This window comes from Saimiri boliviensis, chromosome 10, assembly GCF_048565385.1.
Source record: "Saimiri boliviensis isolate mSaiBol1 chromosome 10, mSaiBol1.pri, whole genome shotgun sequence".
NCBI lineage: Eukaryota > Metazoa > Chordata > Mammalia > Primates > Cebidae > Saimiri > Saimiri boliviensis.
The window spans coordinates 26,072,457-26,087,060 of record NC_133458.1 but is presented as its reverse complement, the minus strand read 5'-3'; the positions used below and the strand labels follow the sequence as shown (position 1 = coordinate 26,087,060).

The following is a 14,604-nucleotide window of genomic DNA, read 5'->3' as shown; positions in this document are numbered from 1 at the left end:
ACCTTCAATTCTAAAAGATTGGTGTTGGATCAGTTCTGATCTATCTCGAATTAATTTTTGTGTGTGATAAGATGCAGGACCAGCAGATTTATTCTTACCATCTTTATCATCTATATTATCCATTATCATGAAGTATGACGTCTCTCCAACAAAACATCTGAATTGGTTTTCTGAATAGCTTTTCCAGCATGTGTTCAAGTAATTTTCTTCTTAATTTTTATAATCGACAACAGTCTGCATAATATAAATTGTTCTCTATATAACTAATCCATTTTATCTAATATATGGTAGGAAAACAAGTTACATTAGACAAATCTAGAGTAGATTGGGATTTTAAATTCATAAACTTGGCAGGGTTGATTAGTAAATCTTTGTTTGCTTCTAGATATAAATATTTTAGAGCTGATTTCAAACACTGATTTAGTTATTGAAGCAGAGTCCATAGGAATATGTAATTGTTATTTTTATATTGTAATCTTGTTTTATTTGGTTTTGCATAGTCTGGGTATATCTTTTGTTGAATACCATTCCTTGATTAGAATTTATCTCACTAGTTCTTTTTTTTCCCCTTTACCTACAGTGTTGGGGATAATGTAGTTTCTGGGATCTACTGGAGTGAAAAGTGTTTATGGTGGGATAATCCTTATAAGGCTGTTGCATACTATTATATAGCTTTTTTCTTTTTTTAATCTAGTACAGGATGGACAAAGATGGGCCTTATACAGTCTTCTGTTAACTGGCAATAGTTTTTAAATTGTTTAAATTTGTTTTAAACAGAAGAGGATATAATTTGGTTGTTTCTTTTTTTTTAGTACTTGATTCTAAAGCTGGAAAGGCCTGCTATAGTTCAGAATATCACATTTGGAAAATATGAGAAAACTCATGTTTGCAATTTGAAAAAATTTAAAGTCTTTGGTGGAATGAATGAAGAAAATATGACAGAGCTGTTGTCCAGGTGAGTTATGGTTATGGGTAAGAAAGTTGTCTTCTAAACAAAACGTAGTCTTAGTTTAGTTTCTTTGTAGCTGATCTGCATGGTTTGGTTTTTTCTTTCAGAGGAGAAACAAGTATTCCTTCTATTCTATTCCTAATGTCTTAGTTTAATACTGTGGCTTGAGTTAGCTTTCTCTTTTTTTTTTAAACCACCAGACCAGACCCTAGTTAATATTTTTACCGAAGAAGAATTAAACTTTTTTTTTTGTTTCCTCCTTTTTGAGCTGTTAATGACTTCAGAAATATTTTCAGCTTTAATAAAATTTTTTGTTAAAATCTTTGCTATAAAAAAATACAGGCTTTATTCAAAACACTAAGATTAATTCTCCTGTTCCAGAAGCAGTATTGTAGTGGTTTACTATAAGTTGGAAACTAAAAAGAGAAATCTTTCATAAATTGGAAGATGCATGACTACACCAAGCACAGTGCCTGTCACTTGGAAGGAGCTCAGTAAATTTGAGTTTTAATAGTGTTAGACCACCGGCAATGAAGGTGTTAATTTGCCATCCAGCAAATGAAAAATCAGATAGCTAATGGAATGGACAAATGAAACCATGGAGATTCAGAATATATTTGTGATGGCCAGGCGCAGTGGCTCATGCCTGTAATCCCAGCACTTTGGGAGGCCAAGGCAGGTGGATCACAAGGTCAGGAGTTCAAGACCAGCCTGACCAACGTAGTGAAACCCTGTGTCTACTAAGAATACAAAAATTAGCTGGACATGGTGGGGAGTGCCTGTGGTCCCAGCTGCTTGGGAGGCTGAGGCAGGAGAATCACTTGAACCTGGAGGCGGAAGTTGTGGTGAGCCGAGATCGTGCTGCTGCACTCCAGCCTGGGTGACACAAGGAGACTTTGTTTAAAAAAATACACACACACACACACACACACACACACACGCACACACACACGTATGTATATTTATATTTGTAACATAGTATGGCCCATTAACATAATATTTCATATAAGCAAATATTCTATACTGTATTTGATATAAGTCATTAAAGTATTTCAGGAAATGTAAAGCAACCTGATGGTAAGTGACTTTCCCATAGATCCTTGAGTCAGTCCTAGTTGTTTAAATAGAGAGGTGATATGAGTTTATTTTTATTCAGGATAAAGCAGATGTTATTAAACCAACAGAGTAAGCTTGGCTTTGAAAATTTTTTCAACTATAAAGGAAACATTGACATCTCAATTGGAATTAAATAACTAAATGCTTTGGCAAATTCTAATACTTGATTTTGTTTAAGTTGTCAGATTTGAGTGTGAATTGTTTTTGAATTTCCTTCTTACCATTTGAAAATTTTATGCTATATTCAGTTACCCATTGAGAACACTAGGCCCTGTCACACATTTCCGTACACTATAGCTACATTCTTAATAATACTAAACATTTTTTATTAATCTGTATATAATTGAGAGAATCCATTAATAAAACTGTTGATTTGAATGTACCAGTTTTGACCTATATGCTTGCGTTCAACTACTCATTTATATTGTCTTGGTCATATATTTTGAGCATTGGATTAAACTTAAAAGCCAAGTAAGACATTAATTTGTGTTCTAGTGCATTTTCTAAATTATGAAGTCAGATTTAATAGCGTTATTTTTTCCCCACAGTGGCTTAAAGAATGATTATAACAAAGAAACATTCACCTTGAAGCATAAAATTGATGAACAGATGTTTCCTTGTCGATTCATTAAAATAGGTAAGGTTTTAGCATTCTGGAATAGAAACAAATTATTGATATCATCATTCAGCAAATTATATAGCCCGTAGACCAAATCCTGCAGCCCTCTTGTTTTTTTAAATAAAATTTTATGGGAACATTCCTGCACTGGTTTGTTTACATAATGTCTGTGTCTGTTTTTGTGCTGCAGGAGTAGACTTGAGTTACAAGAGACCACATAGCCCATAGAGCCCCCTAAATTTACTCTTTGGCCCTTTACAGAAGTGCGCTGACTTCTGCTTTATATAAATCCATTATGAAGTGGCAGTTATTTCAAGTGGAGATCTTTTCCAAATGTTTTCCCATTTGAAAGTTTTCTTAGATTTTATGGGATCTAGTGATTTGATTGCCTTAATTTTATGGAAAGTTCATCACTTATACTTAAACAATAATATTCTAAAACCAAATACTGATGAAATCCTTAAGGTAGTGTATTATGGTTATAATCTGTTATGTTCTTTTGTATTTCTTTCTTTCTTTCTTTCTTTTTTCTTTTGCTGGTCAAACCCATTAAATTGATTTCATGACCCATCAGTAGGTTGCAAATCACTGTTTCAAAAATAATACCTTAAGGCATGTATTTATTTAGCAAGTATTTTAGCTTAAGAAAGTATAATGCAGCTTTGCACAGTGGCAGTATCATAGCGAATGAGGTTTATGCAAGGCGCGATTATTGCTAATTGAAAACTTTTCCCAATACCCCGCTGTGACAACTTGCAATATAGTCGGCATTGGCAATTTTTGACAGTCTATGAAGACTGATTTAAAAAAAAAAAAAGGATAATGCATTCTCAAAAGTCATATTTTTCACGTGATTTCATTTCCTTTAGGATTCATTGGCCAGGCGCTGTGGCTCACGCCTGTAATCCCAGCACTTTGGGAGGCTGAGATGGGTAGATCACCTGAGGTCAGGAGTTTGAGACCAGCCTGGCCAACATGGTGATACCCCATCTCTATAAAACAAAACAAAACAAAACAAAACAAAACAAAACAAAACAAAACAAAACAGAACAGAAGGATTTATTATTTAGAAGGTAGGAAAGTTGAAGACTTAAATTTGCTAATGTATAACTATGGTGCATACTTTTCAAAATATGTTAAAGTAGGAATTAAAGTGAGTTAGTTACCTTAAAGAATAATAATAAAAGCAAGATTTCACATTTTGATTTGGGAGAATAATTACTCTTTTTGAACAAACATAGTCATTGCCAATCTATCAAGACTTGCCACTAAACAGTGGGACTCATATAGTTCTGTTGGACAAAAGAATATTTGAGGTCTTAAGAAGGACTGCGTATATACAGAAACTGTTTTTGGAACAACTGGATTCCAGTATGTCACTTTGTTTTGTAGTAATTGTAATTTCTGTTGTTATAATAAATGGTTGTAAATAAAAACCTATATTCTGTTTTCTTAATAAGAATTTATGAGCAAGCAAATTTTAAAAATAAATTTAACTTTCAGTTATTTCTTCTTTTGTACTGAGTACTGTTTTGATCAATACGTAGACTTAGCAGTTCCTAAAAACCTTTTTTCTTTTCTTTTCTTTTTTTTTTTGCCGAGTATGTGGATATGTGCACTTAAAAATTTCCCCCAGCTTTATTAAGGTATATTTGACATATAATAATTATATATATTTATGGTTTACAACATGTTTTTACATATGAGTACATTGTGAAATTATTAAATAAAGCTAATTAACATACCTCTCACCTCACATACTTGCTATATTTTTGTGGTGAGAACATTTAAGATCCACTCTCTGAGCAATTTTTAGTTATTATTACTGTAGTCACCGTGCTGTACAGTAGATCTCCAGAACTTATTCTTCCTGTTTCACTGAAACTTTTTGCCCTTTTACCAACAGCCACCAATTTCTCCTATCAGCCTTTTCATTATAGGATATAATGTCTTTTACTTGACCTAGATTTAGTTTTATGGTATTTAGGGAAAATTTCAGCTGGAGCTTTCTAAATAATAGTAGACACTTGTTAGCTCATTTTCTAACTAGGATATTAATATTTAGATAACTAAGTATGTCTTACTTTTCTCTTAAAAGATGTAAATATCACTCAGCAGTGTGTTTGCTTTCCAAACCTTCCCAGCATTGTCTTAAGAACTTTTTTTTTGAAAGTTATTCAAGGAAAATAATGGAACTAAAAGGACATATGTTAGATCAGTATTTTTAGTTTGTCATATTTTCTTCAAAAGTTATTCCAGTAAAGGACTTGAATGATGTATCGGTCTCTTTTGGTGGTAATTTTTTTTTATTTTTTTTATTTTTTTTATTTTTTATTGCATTTTAGGTTTTGGGGTACATGTGATGAACATGCAAGATTGTTGCATAGGTACACACATGGCAGTGGGGTTTGCTGCCTTCCGTCCCCTCACCTGTATCTGTCATTTCTCCCCATGCTATCTCTTCCCACCCCCCCACCCCCCCGCCCCTCCCCCATTTCCCCCCAACGGACCCCAGTGTGTAGTGCTCCCCTCCCTGTGTCCATGTGTTCTCATTGTTCAACACCCACCTATGGGCGAGAATATACGGTGTTTGATTTTCTGCTCTTGTGTCAGTTTGCTGAGAATAACGGTTTCCAGGTTCATCCATGTCCCTACAAAGGACGTGAACTCATCGTTTTTGATGGCTGCATAATATTCCATGGTGTATATGTACCACATTTTCCCTATCCAGTCTATCATCGTTGGGCATTTGGGTTGGTTCCAGGTCTTTGCTATTGTAAACAGTGCTGCAATGAACATTCGTGTGCACGTGTCCTTGTAGTAGAATGATTTATAATCCTTTGGATATATACCCAGTAATGGGATTGCTGGGTCAAATGGGATTTCTATTTTTAGGTCCTTGAGGAATCGCCACACTGTCTTCCACAATGGTTGAATTAATTTACATTCCCACCAACAGTGTAAAAGTGTTCCTATTTCTCCACAGCCTCTCCAGCATCTGTTGTTTCCCGATTTTTTAATGATCGCCATTCTAACTGGTGTGAGATGGTATCTCAATGTGGTTTTGATTTGCATTTCTCTGATGACCAGTGATGATGAGCATTTTTTCATATGTTTGTTGGCCTCCTGTATGTCTTCTTTTGGAAAGTATCTGTTCATATCCTTTGCCCATTTTTGAATGGGCTTGTTTGTTTTTTTCTTGTAGATCTGCTTTAGTTCTTTGTAAATTCTGGATATCAGCCCCTTGTCAGATGGGTAGACTGCAAAAATTTTTTCCCATTCTGTTGGTTGCCGATTCACTCTACTGACTGTTTCTTTTGCCGTGCAGAAGCTGTGGAGTTTGATTAGGTCCCATTTGTCTATATTGGCTTTTGTTGCCATTGCTTTTGGCGTTTTGGTCATGAAGTCCTTGCCTACACCTATGTCCTGAATGGTTTTGCCTAGATTTTCTTCTAAGGTTTTTATGGTATTAGGTCTGATGTTTAAGTCTTTAATCCATCTGGAGTTAATTTTGGTGTAAGGTGTCAGGAAGGGGTCCTGTTTCTGCTTTCTGCACATGGCTAGCCAGTTTTCCCAACACCATTTATTAAACAGGGAATCCTTTCCCCATTGCTTGTTTTTGTCAGGTTTGTCGAAGATCAGATGGTTGTGGGTATGTTGTATTTCCTCTGAGGCCTCTGTTCTGTTCCATTGGTCTATATCTCTGTTTTGGTACCAGTACCATGCTGTTTTGATTACTGTAGCCTTGTAGTATAGTTTGAAGTCCGGTAGTGTGATGCCTCCTGCTTTGTTCTTTTTGCTTAGAATTCACTTGGCTATGCGGGCTCTCTTTTGGTTCCATATGAAGTTTAAGGTGTTTTTTTCCAGTTCTGTGAAGAAGGTCATTGGTAGCTTGATGGGAATTTTTATTAATCTGGTTAGTGGTCTGTCTATTTTGTTGATCTTTTCAAAAAACCAGCTCCTGGATTTATTGATTTTTTGAAGAGTTTTTTGTGTCTCTATTTCCTTCAGTTCTGCTCTGATCTTAGTTATTTCCTGTCTTCTGCTAGGTTTTGAGTTTTTTTGATCTTGCTCCTCTAGCTCTTTCAATTTTGATGATAGGGTGTCAATTTTAGATCTCTCCTTTCTTCTCATGTGGGCACTCATTGCTATATATTTTCCTCTAGAGACTGCTTTAAATGTGTCCCAGAGATTCTGGTATGTTGTGTCTTCATTCTCATTGGTTTCGAAGAACATCTTTATTTCTGCCTTCATTTCATTGTTTATCCAGTCAACATTCAAGAGCAAGTTGTTCAGTTTCCATGAAGCTGTGCGGTTCTGAGTTAGTTTCTGCATCCTGAGTTCTAACTTGATTGCACTGTGGTCTGAGAGACTGTTTGTTATGATTTCTGTTCTTTTGCATTTGCTGAGGAGTGATTTATTGCCAATTATGTGGTCAATTTTAGAGTAGGTGTGATGTGGTGCTGAGAAGAATGTATATTCTGTGGATTTGGGGTGGAGAGTTCTGTAAATGTCTATTAGGTTTGCTTGTTCCAGGTCTGTATTCAGGTCCTGGATATCCTTGTTGATTTTCTTTCTGGTTGATCTGTCTAATATTGACAATGGGGTGTTAAAGTCTCCCACTATTATTGTGTGGGAGTCTAAGTCTCTTTGTAAGTCATTAAGAACTTGCCTTATGTATCTGGGTGCTCCTGTATTGGGTGCGTATATATTTAGGATCGTTAGCTCTTCTTGTTGCAGTGATCCTTTTACCATTATGTAATGTCCTTCTTTGTCTCTTTTGATCTTTGTTGCTTTAAAGTCTATTTTATCAGAGATGAGAATTGCAACTCCTGCCTTTTTTTGCTCTCCATTTGCTTGGTAGATCTTCCTCCACCCCTTTATTTTGAGCCTTTGTGTATCCTTGCATGTAAGATGGGTTTCCTGGATACAGCACACTGATGGGTTTTGGCTTTTTATCCAATTTGCCAGTCTGTGTCTTTTGATTGGGGCAATTAGTCCATTTACATTTAGGGATAGTATTGTTATGTGTGAATTTGATGCTGTCATTTTGATGCTACCTGGCTGTTTTGTTGGTTAGTTGATGCAGATTCTTGATTGTGTTGATGCTTTTTTACCATTTGGTGTGTTTTTGGAGTGGCTGGTACTGGTTGTTCCTTTACATGTGTAGAGCCTCTTTCAGGAGTTCTTGTAGAGCAGGTTTGGTGGTGATGAAATCTCTGAGTGCTTGCTTGTTCACAAAGGATTTTATTTTTCCTTCACTTATGAAGCTTAGTTTGGCTGGATAGGAGATTCTGGGTTGAAAGTTCTTTTCTTTGAGGATGTTGAATATTGGCCCCCAATCTCTTCTGGCTTGTAGGGTTTCTGCTGAGAGATCTGCTGTGAGTCTAATGGGCTTCCCTTTGTGGGTAACCCGACCTTTCTCTCTGGCTGCCCTTAGCATTTTCTCTTTCATTTCAACCCTGGTGAATCTGACGATTATGTGCCTTGGGGTTGCTCTTCTTGAGGAATATCTTTGTGGTGTTCTCTGTATTTCCTGGATTTGAATATTGGTCTGCCTTGCTAGGTTAGGGAAGTTTTCCTGGATAATATCCTGAAGAGTATTTTCCAGCTTGGATTCATTCTCTCCATCACATTCAGGTACACCTATCAGACGTAGATTAGGTCTTTTCACATAGTCCCACATTTCTTGAAGATTTTGTTCATTCCTTTTTGCGCTTTTTTCTCTGTTCTTGCCTTCTCTTTTTATTTCATTGAGTTGATCTTCGACCTCTGATATCCTTTCTTCTGCTTGGTCAATTTGGCTGTTGAAGCTTGTGCATGCTTCACGAAGTTCTCGTGTTGCGTTTTTCAGCTCCATCAATTCATTTATACTCCTCTCTATGCTGTCCATTCTCGTCAGCAGTTCGTCCAATCTTTTTTCAAGGTTCCTATTTTCTTTGCGATGGGTTAGAACATGTTCTTTTAGCTCATTGTAGTTTCTTACTACCCACCTTCTGAAGTCTGATTCTGTCATTTCATCACCCTCCTTCTCCATCCGGTCTGGTTCCCTTGCTGGTGAGGAGTTGTGATCCCTTTTAGGAGGAGAGGTGTTCTGGTTTCGGGAGTTTTCATCCTTTTTGCGCTGGGTTCTTCCCATTTTTGTGGGTTTATCCACCTGTTGTCTGTCTCTGTCCCAGGGAGTTGGAGCTTTATGAGTGTCCCTTGCACCACTGCCTTTTTTGATTTTTCTTTCAGGTCGGACCCGCCCAGCTAGCAGCACGCCTAGCCACTGCCTGCCTGCAGGGGCTTTGCTGAGCTGCTGTGGGCTCCGCCCAGCTGCCCTGAGCTCTTCCCTGTAGTCCTTTTTATAAGGGCGTAGTTAGAACTGTCTCGGCAATGGTGGCCCCGCCTCTGTTATGGCGGACTCTCTCTGTTGTGGCAGGTTGCCTCGGCAACGGCAGCCTGCCTCCGTAGCGGTGGACAGTCTCAGTAATGGCGGAAACCCCTCCCCCAGGGAGCCGGACCGTCCAGGTTCAGCTGTGCTTGGTTTGAAGGGCTCAACCCAGAGGGTTTCCAATTACTGTTTTTGTTTTCGTTGTTGTTGGGGGTGGAGGGGTGGTACCAACCGAGCCTGATCACCTGGCTCCCTGACTCAGAGTCTTTTCTTTTAAGTTGAACGACCCCGCGTTCTGGTCGCTTGTTGAAAAGGCGCCGGGATCTCCCGTGCTGCAACTCATGGAGTCGGCTCGAACTGCGGCGCCGGCTCCTGGCGGATTTTTTGCATAGGAATCTCCTGGCCTGACTCGCTATTTCAGATGAGTGGGGAACTCTGCCGTCTCAGGGCTCTGCTTGCCAGCTAAGAGGGCTCCCAGACCATTGGCTTTCGTATGGAGAACCGCAGCAACAGGGAGTGGTCACAGCAGCCGCGCGGGCGGAATCAGCCCCGCGGGGGCCAAAACAGCCGCACCGGCTGGGACTGCGACGCTGGCGACCCCTCTGCCTGGGTATCTCCTGGTCTGTGGGCAATAAGAGTTCGTCTGGAAATGCGGCGTCCACTCACCCTCTGCACTTTCACTGGGAGCTGAAGTCCTGAGCTGTTCTTAGGCGGCCATCTTCCCAGCATTCCCTTTTGGTGGTAATTTAGCAGAGATGTTTATTTGGTTGGGGTAAATTGTTAGAATTTGTCTTAAAAGAAAAAAAAGTCTTTGAGTACATCTATGTTCTCTAGTGACATGTTTGATAGATCTTGCTTTATTTAAAAATCAAGTTAATGCTTAAATGGCACAATTTCTAAATTTAGTCAGCCTTCAATTCATAGTAATGGGAACAGAAGCAAGGCTAACACAATGGCAGATAATCCCCAAATTGTTTATTGACATGTAACTATAATAATTTTCATTTATAATTAATATAGCTTATTAAGTTTTGCTTAATGCAAATTGAAGTAAGTTTGGTCATAAATTGTTAACAAGGAAAACAGCCCACATTTCTACTATGTGGCAGGGGTTAAGTTTTAAGATCTGTTGTGGATAATTCAGAGTACCAGCAAAGCTGAACTGGTATCATTGGAATGCCTTCCTTCCGGTAAATTTTACTTTCCTTTCTTAAGTTACCTTTTGTATAAAATGAGGATGTTAATGCTATATTAGATATTTTCCTAAGTTCTGTTCTAGTTTGTGGACCTGTGGTTTTAATTTAGGAGTACATTTATGGAAGAAATTATTTCATTTTGGATATCTGATTTTTACATCTTTATACTTATATCTATAAAGCTTGTGTTTACATTCCTTCTTACATGTAATATTTTAGGGACTTTGATGGGACTTAGTGTAGAAGGAGAGTTGGCTTTAGAAAGAAGCTTGGTTTTAGGTAACACGTAGAGGTAAAAGGAAAATTTCATAACAGAGGTGAGTTATAATTGGGAGACTGGATTCCAGAGGGCAAGTTAAAGATACGGGAAGGGAAACCTCAGCAGGAGATTAGATCAGAGGAAAGTAAACATAAAGTAGAATGGGATGAGGGTATTGGTTACAGATGGCTCAAAGGGTTTACGTCCTGATTCATAGCCATTATAAGGCTGTATGAGGAAATCAGTAGGGGTAAGTGAGGGCAAAAGGAGATAACAGGATCTTGGAAAGTTTCAGGGGAGGTCTTTGTTTTTGGTAAATGAAGAGATGTGGATTTTTGTAAAGGAGTCAGCTGCAGCCTGGATGATTGTGAGGACTTCAGAGAGCAGCTTTAGCTCTGGCAGGATGCAGTGTGCATTCTGAGCATGCAGTCTGGGTATTAAGTCCAGGGAGCCCTTTAGGAGAGCATGTGGGAAAGCGACATTTTAAAGTATACTATTAAGAGAAAAATTAATATAGTAATAAGAGATAATAACAGTTAACATTTATAGAACACTTAGTATGTGCCAGTTACTGTGCTAAGTATACTTAATGTCATTAAATCTGTAGTAGAATAGTAGATACAGTCTTTCAGAATAATCTTGAATTTTTAGGATCTCTGAACCTTTTTTCTTTTTTTTTTAAGAGTCAGGGTCTTGCTCAGTTGCTCAGGTGGCACAGTCATAGCTCACTGCAACCTCCAGTTCCTGGGTAAAGATTATCTTCGTGCCTCAGCCTCCATAGTAGCTAGGCGTACAGTATACATCACCACATCTGGCTAATTTTAAAAACAATTTTTTGTAGAAACTGAGTATTGCTGTCTTGCCCAGGCTGGCCATTTTAGAAAAGGTGACACACAGGGATGTTGATTATTTTCATGTCTGATTGTCTTATGGAGAAAACTGGTGGCAGAATCCTAGAATACAAACTGCTAGCCTTGGGATATGTATTAGGAGTTTCTAATTCTTTTTTTTGAGGAGGGAGCCATCTTTTATCAGGGAACAGAGAACATGTGCCTGGGGCTTTAATTCACTTTTAGATTTCTTATATATAGTATGTCTAATACGCATTATTAGTGTTGTTAATGCTATCAGAAATCACTGGAATTTGAAGTGAGTGTACATCATTCTGCTCATTTTTTACATACCATTTTAGTCTGTTGAAAATTAATTGTTTGTTAATCTCTAATATATGATGCCCTTTGGTGAGATGACTTCATAATTTACCTCCTTCCTCTAAAGGTATTCTTTAAAGGTATTAAAAATTGTAACTAATTTTATTCTAGAAATATTTTTATTGGACCATTGGGTAGCAGAATAAATTTCGCTGCAAATGTTTAAAAAATTTTTGTTTTGTTTTTTAAGAGACAGGATCTTACTCTATCTCTCAGGCTAGAATTTAGCAGTGCGATCATAGCTCACTGTAACATTGAACTCCTGGGCTCAAGTGATCCTTCTGTCTAGCCTCCCAATTAGAGAGAAATATAGGCACATACTATCATGCCCAGCTAATTTTTAATTTTTTTGTAGAGATAGGGTCTCACTATGTTGCCAGGCTGGTCTTGAATTCCTGAGCTCAAATGATTGTCTTGCTTCAGATTCCCAAAGTGTTGGGATTACAGACACAGCCACTGTACCAAGACCAATAAATAAATTCTTAGTGAGACTTGGACCTGGAAATCTCTAATATTTTATGTCTGGTTACACATATAGACTATATTCTTGGTGCTTTTTGAGTTTAGAATCATATTTTACTTTGACTCTTACACTACTTGATGATTATTACTTTATGATTTAGTAGATAAACTTTTAAATGATGCTGCTACATAAATACACACTAAAACAATAATGATCATTTAATACTTGTTATTAAAAAAACTTTCTGAAATGTGTGTTGTTTACATACATAAACTGAAAGTCATATTAAATATCCCAGAAGTCCTTTGTACATCCTCGTAGCTGGTTGCTACTGCCTGTGTTTTTATTCACACAGCTTCCTTTAGATCAGTAGTCCCCAACCTTTTTGGCACCAGTGACCAGTTTTGTGGAAGACAGTTTTTCTATGGACCCTGAAGTGGGGGCAGGGTGTGGGAGAGAGATGGTTTTGGGATGACACTTTTCCATCTCATATATCAAGGATTAGATTCTCATAAGGAGTGTGCAGCCTAGATCCCTTGGATGCGCAGTTCACAGTAGCATTTCTGCTCCTTTGAGAATCTAATGCCAACGCTGATCTGACAGGAGGCAGAGCTCAGGCGATAATGCTCCCTCACCCGCTGCTTGCCTCCTGCCATGCAGCCTGGTTCCTAACAGGCCATGGACTGTTACAGGTTTGGGTGTAGGGATTTGGGACCCCTGATTTAGATGACAAAAAAGTATCGGACCCAATATATCTTCTTTATTCAGTCGGATATTGGAAATCATTAAGCCTGGTATCAGCTATTGTGGATATTCTGTTTTGATGCTTCATCAAAACTGTACAAATGTTAGCTTCCTAAAGATAGTTGCATTATTGATTGTGAAACTGTATCAGTGAATCTGTTGTTACATTAAAATTCATTGGTCTATCTTGGACTTTTTACCCACGTGTGATTTTGTAACATTCATTGATCATTTAGAAAAACTCGTCCACCGAATTATACAGGTCTCCCAGATGTTGAAACACTTCATTATATAGTATTTTTAAAATCACTTTTATTGATACTGCATCCAATTTCATTTAAAAAATCTAAGTGTTGAGAATCAGTTAAGCTCATAGTGGTGGGTACTTATCTTCCAAAATTCTATTTTTTTCTCTTGAAAGCTTGATTTTTATCCTTGACAGCAAATATCATTAATTATTTTCCTTGAAATGACATGTAAATGTTTGGCAAATATGCAAATCTAAATAATCATATCTTGTTAGCTTTTCTTTTAAGAATAAAATGGCATCTCATGAAAAATAAGTTGTTTTTTAAACTCACACTTAAATAATTGTACAAATTCCCCTCCTTGAGATAACCATTATGTATTGGTACATCACAAAAAATGCTTCATATGGAATTCTCATTTTGTCACAAAGGATATTGGACAGATGTGTACTTAATGATGGGAGTTTAATAAAATTAAGTTTTTCTCTGCCTTTAGTAAAAATCAGTTCTCTCTCTCTCTCTCTCTCTCTCTCTCTCTCTCTCTCTCTCTCTCTCTCTTTCTCTTTTTAAATTACGCCAGTGTTTGGTGGTGGGGAGTACAGTGCAATTTGTACTTACTGAGCGCTACTAGTACTTTTTGGTGCCATTAGTTAGGTACCAAGGTGCTAAAAGTTTTACCGACCATTGCTTTTTTACTGTTACTGCAATATTGATATTATTAAAAGGCTAGAAAACATTTATTATGTTATGAAAAATAGTTATGTTGAAAAATAACTAGCGTTGTTATTTTAAAAATACAGTTTTGACTACATGGGACCTCCAGAAAGAATATATGCCATTGGGATTTTGATTGACATGATGTAAAATTTATAATTAATTGAAGAAAACTACATGTTTACAACATTGAGTTTTCCTATATACAAACATAGTATGTTCTTTCATTTAGTCAACTATTCACTAAAATTTTATCTTCTAAATATTGCATATTTTACTGAGACATTTTCAGCTTTTTTTCCTTTATAAATAGGATTTTTTTGAGTTTTATTTTCTAATTGGTTATTGTAGGTATAGGAAGAGTTGATTCTTGTGTGTTTACCTTGTTTACAAACTTAAAAAAATTTTTTTTTCAATTGAATCTCTTTTTTTTTTTTCTTTTTTGAGACAGAGTCTCACTCTGTCATCAGGCGCCAAGATGGAGTGCAGTGATGCGACCTCTGCTCACTGCAACCTCCGCCTCGCGCGTTCAAGCAATTCTCCTGCCTCAACCTCCCGAGTAGCTGGGACTACAGGCTCATGCCACCACGTTCAGCTAATTTTTGTATTTTTTAGTAGAGACGGGGTTTCACCATGTTGGCCTAGATGGTCTCGATCTCTTGACCTTGTGATCCACCCACCTCAGCCTCCCAAAGTGCTGGGATTACAG

The 14,604-nt window shown here is 37.4% G+C and overlaps 1 protein-coding gene and 1 non-coding gene across 8 annotated transcripts in view; both read left to right on the top strand.

The window, feature by feature from the left end:
• MKLN1 (muskelin 1) overlaps nt 1–14,604 on the top strand; it is a 380,873-nt gene that overhangs the window by 256,768 nt on the left and 109,501 nt on the right. For all 7 annotated transcript variants that reach the window (XM_074379052.1, XM_074379047.1, XM_074379051.1 and 4 more), the window contains 2 exons: nt 813–955; nt 2,614–2,702. In XM_074379052.1, coding sequence (XP_074235153.1) covers nt 813–955; nt 2,614–2,702 — 232 coding nt within the window. The remainder of the gene's footprint in view (nt 1–812; nt 956–2,613; nt 2,703–14,604) is intronic.
• On the top strand, nt 3,343–3,482 carry LOC120365558 (U4 spliceosomal RNA). Its single transcript, XR_005580463.1, has one exon. It is a non-coding gene; the product is annotated as a U4 spliceosomal RNA (small nuclear RNA).